Below are 10,000 nucleotides of genomic sequence, written 5' to 3' on the forward strand. Positions count from 1 at the left end.
ATCTTCTAACTGTAAACAAACCGGGAACTATATTCTCAGACAGGCTTGCTGCGAGCAAATCACTCCGCCCGAGTACTATATTCTTCCGCCTGAGAATATAGTTCCCGGTTTGTTTACAGTTAGAAGACGGCTGTGTCTCATGTTACGTTGTTTTTTGTACACGCTGTGACTCTATAAATCACAATATGTAAACAGGAACATGTTGGCGTTATTTTGCCACTTATTGGGAGCAGTAGGATTACTGGAACCATTACCTGCAGGATCTGTGCTAAGCTAATGCTCGAGCTGTCAGACAACGTTACAGCATGCACTGAGATGAGAAGGATATGTATGGACTTGTCTAACTCTGGGGGTTACGGTGAATAAGCTAAATTCCCAATAAGTCGGCGTGTTCCTTTAACAAAAAGTAGGGATCTCGGGTCCCAGCAGGCCCTTAGACCCAGAAACACAGGGTCCAGGTTGAAACAAAGCAACAAAGTTACCCTTTAAATATTATTTTACAAACCATGTTTGAACATTTGTCAGCTTTTTTCTTGTAATTTGTGGGCGATTCGCCCCTTTTATTTCTCACCCAATGCTTGAACTAAATCAGGATTCCACTTGAACTAAATCAGGATTTAACTTGAACTAAATCAGGATTTAACTTGAACTAAATCAGGATTTAACTTGAACTAAATCAGGATTTAACTTGAACTAAATCAGGATTTAACTTGAACTAAAATCAGGATTTAACTTGAACTAAATCAGGATTTAACTTTAACTAAATCAGGATCTAACTTGATCTAAATCAGGATTTAACTTGATCTAAATCAGGATTTAGCAGTCAGCAGCGTTGACGTGGTGATAATCACTCACCTGTCGGTTCTTCTTCTTCTGTCGTCCAGGTGAGCAGCAGTCTGAACCCCAACGCCAAGGAGTTCACCCCAGGGAGCCAGAAACACGTCATGTGACCTGCCGGGCTCCGCCCCCCTCTCCCCAACGCCGCACTGTGACATCATCAACAAGATGTCTGCCCTGTTCTCCCGCCGTCACTCGACCCCCAGTCGGCCGTGTTGCCAAAGTCCCGCGCTCGCCAAGTTCAGAGTTACTGAGTTACTGCACCACCTGTCTGCCTGCCCGTCTGTCTCTCTCTCCGTCTGTCTCTCTCTCCCTCTGTCTGTCTGTCTGTCCTCCGCCTGCTCGTCTGTCTCTTTCCTCCCCCCATCTTTCTCTCTCTCTCTCTGTCTCCCACCCTCCCCAAGTCTCTCTGTGTCTGTCACTCTAATCTGTCTGTGTCTAAACTGTCTGTCTCTCTCTTTCTCTCTTTCCTCCCTCTGTCTGTCTGTCTGTCTGTCTGTCTGTCTGTCTGACTGACCTGTGTGTGATGTCTCGGAGGTTGTATTTGCACTTTAACGTTCTAAAAGCTAACCCCGTGTTGAGGTAGATGCTATCGGCTGCTTGTTGTAGTTCTCTGGGCTCTTTTAGTTTTCCCAGCATCCTTTGTGTTCTGCGGCTCCGCCGCCTCGTTAACTCTCATCGGTTTGTTGTTTTTCTAAATGCACATAAAGTTCTGTACAAAAAGTCATATAAAGAAAAAAGTTGTAAAAAAAAAAATATCTATTTTTTCTTAAATCTATTTGAAAAATAAATGTTTATGCAGAAAAAGTCCTTCAGTGTTTATTTACTGATGGTTTCATCCACATAATGGTTTAGTCCAGGGGTCAGCACCCTGAGATTCATTTAGTTTTAATTATAGGGGGGCTTTTTACCACATTTAAAAAAAGTTTTTGTTGCTTATTTTGGTGTTTGTCGCTTTTTTCAAACAATTTATTTCAAAGTTTTTGTCGCCTTTTGACATTGTTGTTTAAGAATATTTTTCCCAAATTTTCTTTCCGAGGTTTTTGTCTCTTTTCTCGATCCATGCAGACGTGTCCCGGGACCCCCCCCAAGTTGGTAACACCCTTGGTTTTAATGTAACAGCTGTTAAGGATTCCTTCATTCTCGAATACTGACTGCGTCAGGAACTACAGACGCCACCGGTGGGGACACGGGGACACACACACACACACACACACACACACACACACACACACACACACACACACACACACACACACACACACACACACAGGATTTGTTTGCTTCCAACGGCACCGGCCTGCCGCTGTGTTTCATCTGCGGCGACAAATTGGCAAACAACTAAAAAAGCTAAATATCAAAGAACATATATATCTATGTAGATATATATGAAAGAACTGGATCAAATCCCCCAAATATGACTCCAGACAGATTTGCTTGATTCTGGATATGACGTTCATATTTTTGGCTCAATGATTAGTAATGACAGTAGTAATGGTCATAGTGGGTAAATACTGTATGTAGTCTCTTACAGTCAGACCTTCCTCCACAGAGCTGCGGAGGAAGGTCTGACTAGCCCACACAGCATTCCTGGATGGGAGAATAACATGCTCTGGTTTATTGGCATTTCTTTAAACCAATCACTATCGTCTTGGGCGGGGCTAAGCTCCAGACGGAGCCACGGTGCCTCTGCTAAATAGTCTCAGGAAGGAACTTGTTTTGGTGGAACATGTGTACGTTCAGAAGTAGTTTTAGTCGTGGAACAGAAAACTCAGATTGGACAGATAGTCTAGCTAGCTGTCTGGATTTACCCTTCAGAGATCTGAGGATCAGTTAGACAGACAGACAGACAGACAGACAGACAGACAGACAGTCTAGCTAGCTGTCTGGATTTACCCTTCAGAGATCTGAGGATCAGTTAGACAGACAGACAGACAGACAGACAGACAGACAGACAGACAGTCTAGCTAGCTGTCTGGATTTACCCTTCAGAGATCTGAGGATCAGTTAGACAGACAGACAGACAGACAGACAGACAGACAGATAGTCTAGCTAGCTGTCTGGGTTTACCCTTCAGAGATCTGAGGATCAGTTAGACAGACAGACAGACAGACAGATAGTCTAGCTAGCTGTCTGGGTTTACCCTTCAGAGATCTGAGGAGCAGTTAGACAGACAGACAGACAGACAGATAGTCTAGCTAGCTGTCTGGGTTTACCCTGCAGAGATCTGAGGAGCAGTTAGACAGACAGACAGACAGATAGCCTAGCTAGCTGTCTGGGTTTACCCTGCAGAGATCTGAGGAGCAGTTAGACAGACAGACAGACAGACAGACAGATAGTCTAGCTAGCTGTCTAGCTAGCCATCCAGACTGCTGACCATGTGATGTGAGATGCACATTACAAAAAGGGTTATGAATGTATATTATGTGTGATATCTGTAAAGTTGAATGGACTCAATGTAGGAGGCTAAAACAGGTTTTATTCTGATCCAGAGTCTGTCTGTTAGAGAGGACAGAGAGACACTAAGGTTATACTCTGGCATTGTAAGACATGTGATGCTTTGAGAAATGATTACAAATGAGCAAACTGTTGCTAAAAAGGAACTACACGCAGCTTTGATTTAGGTAACGCTGACACCAGATCAGTTTTAAGACGATTAATGTTCAGTCTGCAGCAACTTCTTCTGAACACACACAGCCAGACACACCTGTTTCTCCTCTTCAAAAAAAGCTGGAATATTTGGAGAATAAAGGTCGGGATATTACAGGGAAAATAAACTCAGAATATATTGAATTTTTTTCTTTTTATAAAGTTGGAATATTTGCACACAAAAATTGTCCCGATTACTACGAGACAAAAAGTCAGAAAATTCTAGAAAAAAAAGTTGAAATATTGTGCAGCGGTATCCAAGTCCCGCCCATACACCGGCCCGACCAATCATGAGGCTTCAGCCTGTTTTTATGGCATCAAATAAAGTTCAAAAGAACCAAAATGATCAGAAAAATAAACTTAAAACAAACATCAGTGATAGAATCCAGATGGTTCTGCTTCACTTTTACAGTCCCGGCTCTACAGCACCTCCCCTGTACCTCCTCCTGAACAGCTCCCGTCTCTGGGGGGCCATCATGGTGTTATAGCGCCCCCTGTGCAGCCCTCCTGAACAGCTCCTGTCTCTGGGGGGCCGTCATGGTGTTATAGCGCCCCCTGTGCAGCCCTCCTGAACAGCTCCTGTCTCTGGGGGGCCGTCATGGTGTCACAGCTCTGCAGCAGGTTGGTGATGACGAGCGTCTGCTGAACGCTGGACGACCGGACCCACAGACGGCCGTTCATCCCGACCACCAGCTCGCAGGGGAAGAGGGTCTGCAGGTCAGAGAGGACCTCGCTGTGGGGGGACAGCAGCCTGGAACAGAGACACATAGTCTCATTAGTAGGGCTGCCACCTCTTAGTCGATTAGTCGAGTAATCAGTAGTTTTGGTCTTAGTCGACTAAGATTTCTTTAGTCCATTAGTCATTTTTTATGCTTATTCATGCTTAATTACTCATTTCCAAGAAACTTCTGAGCACATTTATGGTAAACACAAGATTTAAAGTGGTGCTTTTGCAGGATTAATTGTGGAGAAACTCAGTTTTACAGATGGTTAATTAACTACATTTATATTGTGCTTTTCTAGTCTTAACCACCTCTCAAAGCTCACAGCTCTGTCAATTAAATCAACTAATCGATTAGTCGACTAAATCCTATAAGTGTTAGTGGACTAAGGAGTTCTTTAGTCGAGGACAGCCCTACTTTTTAGGCACCGACCAAATTGCCTCTTTTAGGCTGATTTATGGTTCTGTGGAGGCTCCATGCAGAGCTTTCTCCGTAGCTATGTGCTTGTGTGTGTGTGCATAGAAATATTGTACTTTATACTCCACTACATTACTCTGACAGCTTTAGTAACTAGTTACTTTACACATTAAGACTTCTGCTGTCCAGCTGAAATGATTAGAAGGAAAGTTGATTGACTGTTTGGATTGTTTCCACTTTCTAAAATGGGAGAATTCTTCTTTACTTTTAATACATTTTCCTTATAATACTTACACAGTTTTACTCAAGTAAATGTCCTGAATACTTCTCGACTAAGAATTTCTTTAGTCGAGGACAGCCCTACTCATTAGAGATGCATGAAAAAAGTAACAGAAATATCGGAAAGAGCGACACAAAAATGTTGACACAAACAGTACACAGTAACACACACACTTTGAAATGTTCTCAAGCAATTTAAATATGAATTTTACCATTGAAAATTCAACATGCAAAGTTAACAGTCATAGTATAATATGTTGAAAAAAGTCAAAAAGTCATAGCTGCAACAAGTCTCTGCGTGGCCGTGTTAGCATGAATGTATTAGAAGAACATGTTAGCAGCTGTGGACTCTACTCTCCCTCTGATTGGCTGGTTTAGGTTTGGGTTAGAGCAAGCCAATCAGAGGTAGAGTAGACTTGAGGACGCAGAGACCAAACACCGTGGCTGGCAACATGAAATGCAACTGATTAGGTTTTGTTAGTCCCACTAATTTAAAGTGAAATGAGGATTGCATCGTCAGTCTGAAGTGAAATTGTCAAAATGTTTTTCCATTTGAATAAAGTGTGTGAAGGTCGACAGTCGTCCAGCTACCACGGAGAACCTGACTAACTACGAGACGGAGACACCGACCTCCTGGCCAGTCCCAGAGACACGGTGAAGAGCAGCCCCCCGGCTCCAAACACTCCCATCCCATTGGCTCGTCCTGAACTGTCCACACACACCAGCTCCGGCTCCATGTCCCGATTGGCTACGACGAACTGGGAGAACACCAGGTCGCCCACCTACACACACAGGCACACAGAGACACACACACAGAGACACACACACACAGACAGACAGACACACAGACACACAGAGACACACACAGACAAAGACACAGACACAAAAGCAAAAATAATTACGAAAAAAGCAACCAAAATGTCAACAAACTAACAAACGTGTCAAAAAATGTGTACAAACTTTTTAAAAAGCAACAAAAACGTGGGGGGAAACAGCAAAGATGTCGTAAAAATGCACCTGGACACCTCTGTGTCCTCTCAGTATCTCACCTGGACACCTCTGTGTCCTCTCAGTATCTCACCTGGACACCTCTGTGTCCTCTCAGTATCTCACCTGGACACCTCTGTGTCCTCTCAGTATCTCACCTGGACACCTCTGTGTCCTCTCAGTATCTCACCTGGACATCTCTGTGTCCTCAGTATCTCACCTGGACATCTCTGTGTCCTCTCAGTATCTCACCTGGACACCTCTGTGTCCTCAGTATCTCACCTGGACACCTCTGTGTCCTCTCAGTATCTCACCTGGACATCTGTGTCCTCAGTATCTCACCTGGACATCTCTGTGTCCTCTCAGTATCTCACCTGGACATCTCTGTGTCCTCTCAGTATCTCACCTGGACATCTCTGTGTCCTCTCAGTATCTCACCTGGACACCTCTGTGTCCTCTCAGTATCTCACCTGGACATCTCTGTGTCCTCTCAGTATCTCACCTGGACATCTCTGTGTCCTCTCAGTGTCTCACCTGGACGTTGGGTCGGTTCCTCTTGGTGGCGCCCTCAAACGCCAGGTAGGACAGAGACGCCTGCTCACTTCCTCCAAAGTCCACCTTGAAGACGTCTCCGGATTTAACCGTCACGATGCCGATGACGGTCTCTCCTTTAGCGGGGACATACTGAGGACAGAGAGGGACACACTCAACTCCCAGCATGCACCGCTACAACACCTGGCTTCTCTTTATGTGATTATGTAAAGCACTTTGAATCGCCCTGTTGCTGAAATGTTGCCTTCTCTTTACAGAGATGTTCACTTGAGTCTATTCATTTCCTCACTTTTTAAGATTTGGCTTGAAGACAGGCTTTTATTGTGACCTGCTGACCTCCATTTAAATATATACATTTTAAAATTTGACAGGATTTTGTTCGACGGACTTCATTTTCAGAACAAAAACTAATAACGCCTATTAATGGCTTTGGTCTTCTGATTAATTCGGGGAGTATCTGGTTCACCTTGCAGCACTTTACTCCTAAATAATCTCAACTTTTCAGAAATGTTTTTTATTTTATTGATCAGGTCCGCTGGGTTTTCTTCCCGCCGACCGCTGGAGCGCGCAGCGGGCAGAAATCCCAGCGGACCTGATCAATAAAGTTTCATTTTAACGGCACAAAGCGCGACTTAATAACATTATCTTCAACCCGAAATCACTACTGACTTATAATGATTTAAATTTAAATCTAAAAGTTGTGTCATATGAGGAGCTAACGCGTGCTGTCATGAAGAAACCTTAAATGCAGAGTTTTGTGAACGGACCTTGCATGTTGTAGAAGTAGAAGCTCCTGCTGATAAACAGCCATAGATATAAACACATATATATTTACACATTTCTATCTATGATAACCAGCCCCTCCTGTGCTGTCTCACCCTCCTCTGCTGGGAGTCCATCCAGAACATGTTGGGCTGTTTGTGTCGCAGCACGCCGCTTTTACACACCAGCAGCCGGTCTCCGCTCCGCCTCAGACCCGGGCCACACACCACCTTCTCCGGCTTCACGCGCTCCGTCAGAGAAATGGTGTCCTCGGTCTCCAAGGAGAACTCATCTCCCGGTAACAAGACCTCCCCGACTTTATCCTTTAAACCGGAGAACATGGCGGAGACTCCACAGCTTCTCTCTCACATGGGTTGTTGTTGTTGTTCCGGGGACTGATATCACTGGGACACACAGGAAACAGGAAACAGGAAGCTCAGCCTGCAGCCTGCAGCGCCCTCTGCGGGAGTAAACAAATCAACACAAAGAAAACTATATTTAAGTTTCTGTCTCAAGCTTTTATTTTTTGTTTCTAAAGCGACCGTCCAAAGCGTTAAAACAAAGTGGCAAAAAGCATCAAGTACAACGTCGAAAAGCATTTAATAAGATTTTTTTTGTAAAGCGTCAAAAAAACATTTTGAAAAAATGATTAAAAAAACGTCCAAAAATATGCACAGAAGCATTGAAAAAAGAATTAAAAAAACCGTTGAAAGCATGAAAAAGAAAGTGTCAAATAAAGCGTCAAAAACCATTAAAAATATGCCAAAAAAATGTCGACAGTGTTTAAAAAACAAGTGTGAACATAACGTCAAAGAAACATTTTTAAAAATATCAAAATATACGCACAAAAACATTTTACAAAATCAAACAAATTACTCAAAAAATGAAATTGCAGGTACTTGATTAGTACTTTCATTGAATTGTGAGTATTCAATTTTATAGCATTTGAAAAAATTGAAATATATTAGTCATCATTTCATCAGGTCTAATCTCCTACACACAGAAAAATAATGGTTCTTTAACGTTTCTTCAAAGAGTCATCACCAATTGAAGAACCTCTATATTCAGGGAATGGTTCTTCAAGCCTTTTATATGGTTCTTTCAAGTACTAAAGGTTCTTGGTAGCCAAAAACAATGAAGTTAGGGCACCAACAATTATTTTCATTATTGATTAATCTGCAGATTTTCTTGATTGTTTGGTTTGCATATAAACATCAGAAAGCAGTGAAAAATGCCCAGCACAGTTTCCCAAATAGTATTTGGCGTGATTGGTTTACTGCGTGGTAAAAGTACTAACAGGACTAGAAATACTTGGTAAATTACCTGCATTCAAAATGTTAAGTAAAAGTACAAAAAATATTCATGGATTGATGGATGTAAATGTCACTTAAATTTTGCAGTAGAAAATATTGGGTGTAATTGTAAATTTTTTGTAACTAAAAAAACCAAATAAATGTAGTGGAGTATTAAAAGAGTATTACACAAGAAGTATGCCTATACTGTACTTGATTGAGTAAATGTTTTGAGGTATAGGTCAAATTAGTTTATGCTCTTTTCCCCCTCATCAATCCTTCACAGATGCACGCACGCACGGACACACACACACACACACCCAGACACGCACGCACAGACACACGCATATACACACAAACAAACACACACACACAGACATGCACGAACGCATGCGCACGCGTGCACACACACACACACACACTCATGAGTCATGACATGTTATGGGAAGAGTAAAAAAACGTTTGCTTCGTATCATTACATCAGATCATAGCATATCGTATGTGTACTGGTTTAGCTTAGTTTAAAAACAGTCTAACGATTTTATAATAATAGTCTGTTGATTTAGGTTCGTTTTTTTAACATTATTAAATATAAATCCAACAAGCTATGTGTTGCAAATATATACCGTCAAAGGACTATGGCGGCCGGAGACAGAAACACATTGAGGAGTGCGCTCTGTCTGGCACCCCGCCCGCTGCATCTTCACACAGGAGAAAAACGAGCGCACCTCTTCAACAGGCGTACCCCAGTCACCCCACACCGTCTCTCGGGGACTTGGCATCGAACCAGCGGTTAGTTTTCTCCTAAACTACACTCTGGCTCCTGGGGCAGGGAGGCGAGGTAAGCGTTTTCATTTTACTGGCAGTTTGTTGCTGAAAATGTGCTTGTTTAAACAGTGCTTCTAGAATAAACTCTCTGATGTTAGCTACATTAGCTAACGTAACTTAGCTAGCTAGCTTATGAAGGGTAACTGACTTCATTAACGTTATTTCAAAAGTGTCGTTGTTGTCTTCTATGTCTGTTTGCCAATTCAATGTTACGTTATCTAATAAGTAATGTTTTTTTTTATTAAGAAATACTTGAGTCATTGTGTGATACATTGGCTGGCTTAGCTAGCTAGCTAGGTCAATGCTACGACAAACGTTAGCACGCTAAAACGTAGCTAACGTTGATTTAGCTCGGTTTAAGGAAAGGTTTATGAATAAAACGTTACTAACGATAGCTAATCCACCGACCGTTAGTAGCGTACGGACATTGCCAATGGTAAATTAGTTTTTTATACGTTAATTTAGAAGTGTAAAAATGGGCGGCAAAAGCGTTTTTCACCGTCCTCAGCCGTACGTTGCGTTACGTCACTAACGTCTATATTAAAAGACGAACGCCGCCATCTTGCTTGCTGAAAAGTGAACATGCAGAAAAAGGAGGAAAATTAGTTTTCAGCGATCATGTAGCCTATTTTGAATGCTCACCTTTTCATGTTGTATGTGTTTTTAATTGTTTGT

General features: G+C 42.5%; 2 protein-coding genes across 5 annotated transcripts in view; one reads left to right on the plus strand and one right to left on the minus strand.

Moving 5' to 3' along the window:
* LOC114563049 (polyadenylate-binding protein-interacting protein 2) overlaps positions 1-1,292 on the plus strand; it is a 5,536-nt gene extending 4,244 nt beyond the window's left edge. Inside the window, exon 4 of one of the 2 annotated variants that reach the window (XM_028589822.1) lies at positions 885-1,211. In XM_028589822.1, coding sequence (XP_028445623.1) covers positions 885-950 — 66 coding nt within the window. In that variant the 3' untranslated portion in view covers positions 951-1,211. Of the gene's footprint in view, positions 1-884 lie in introns of both variants that reach the window. The other variant, XM_028589821.1, reaches the window with a different exon arrangement.
* A 2,004-nt stretch (positions 1,293-3,296) lies between these two features.
* LOC114562932 (exosome complex component RRP40) lies at positions 3,297-7,650 on the minus strand. 3 transcript variants are annotated; one of them, XM_028589642.1, is made up of 5 exons: positions 7,322-7,650; positions 6,426-6,575; positions 5,535-5,686; positions 4,066-4,237; positions 3,297-4,004 (listed from the first exon to the last, which is right to left on the minus strand). In XM_028589642.1, the coding sequence occupies exons 1-5, from the start codon at positions 7,544-7,546 to the stop codon at positions 3,969-3,971; spliced, it is 735 nt and encodes a 244-aa protein (XP_028445443.1). In that variant the 5' UTR covers positions 7,547-7,650; the 3' UTR covers positions 3,297-3,968. The 3 variants fall into 3 exon arrangements, with proteins under 3 accessions (XP_028445443.1, XP_028445442.1, XP_028445441.1); XM_028589641.1 differs by having other exon boundaries at positions 3,297-3,932; positions 3,994-4,237; positions 7,322-7,649; XM_028589640.1 differs by having other exon boundaries at positions 3,297-4,237; positions 7,322-7,648.
* Between the last annotated feature and the right edge of the window lie 2,350 nt (positions 7,651-10,000).

This window comes from Perca flavescens, chromosome 10 (genome assembly GCF_004354835.1).
Source record: "Perca flavescens isolate YP-PL-M2 chromosome 10, PFLA_1.0, whole genome shotgun sequence".
NCBI classification, from domain to species: domain Eukaryota; kingdom Metazoa; phylum Chordata; class Actinopteri; order Perciformes; family Percidae; genus Perca; species Perca flavescens.